The sequence below is a fragment of the Bison bison genome, unplaced genomic scaffold, assembly GCF_000754665.1.
Source record: "Bison bison bison isolate TAMUID 2011002044 unplaced genomic scaffold, Bison_UMD1.0 scf7180017864144, whole genome shotgun sequence".
NCBI lineage: Eukaryota > Metazoa > Chordata > Mammalia > Artiodactyla > Bovidae > Bison > Bison bison.
Genome location: NW_011494716.1, coordinates 586,842 through 587,354, shown reverse-complemented (window position 1 = coordinate 587,354; position 513 = coordinate 586,842). Strand labels below are relative to the sequence as shown.

The 513-nt window shown below is 70.4% G+C and overlaps 1 protein-coding gene across 1 annotated transcript in view; it reads right to left on the bottom strand.

The window, feature by feature from the left end:
• Positions 1–183, bottom strand: part of KREMEN2 (kringle containing transmembrane protein 2) — a 4,393-nt gene extending 4,210 nt beyond the window's left edge. Inside the window, exon 1 of the mRNA XM_010840476.1 lies at positions 37–183. Within this exon, the coding sequence (XP_010838778.1) occupies positions 37–183 (147 nt within the window). The remainder of the gene's footprint in view (positions 1–36) is intronic.
• Positions 184–513: the final 330 nt, after the last annotated feature.

Sequence of the window (513 nt, the reverse complement as noted above, 5' to 3'; positions counted from 1 at the left end):
GGCCCCTCGCGAGCTGGGCAGTCGGGTTCTAGGCGCGCAGGCCGAGTTGGGAGTGCGGCCTTCGGTCCACTCTCCACGCCGGGACTCACCTGGGCTCTGCAGGCTCCCCGCCGAGGCCCCGCGTGGCGGCAGCAGCCGGAGCAAGAGGAGGAGGAGCAGGGCCTTAGGGGGCCGTGTCCCCATCGCCCCCAACCGAGGAGAGGTCGCCCTGGCCCGCGCAAGGCCCTCGGCGCCCCCAGGGTCTCCCAGGCGTCTGGGGAGGGGGGCGTTGTCCTCTGACAGTCCGTCCTCGTCCCTCTCTGGGGCCCGCTCTGGGTCTGGGGCGAGAGGATGAGGGGGCGGGGGAGTATCGCCTAGGGGTATCTGCCTCCTAAGGTTTTTGGCCTTGAAGGCGTCTCTCTGCCCCGACCCAACTGGGAATTTACCCTGGGGGGGCGATCTTAGGCCAGGGACGTTTCCGGTCTCTGCCTCTCGGGGTTCGGGGTCCTGCCTCGGCTTCCACACCCGCCCCCT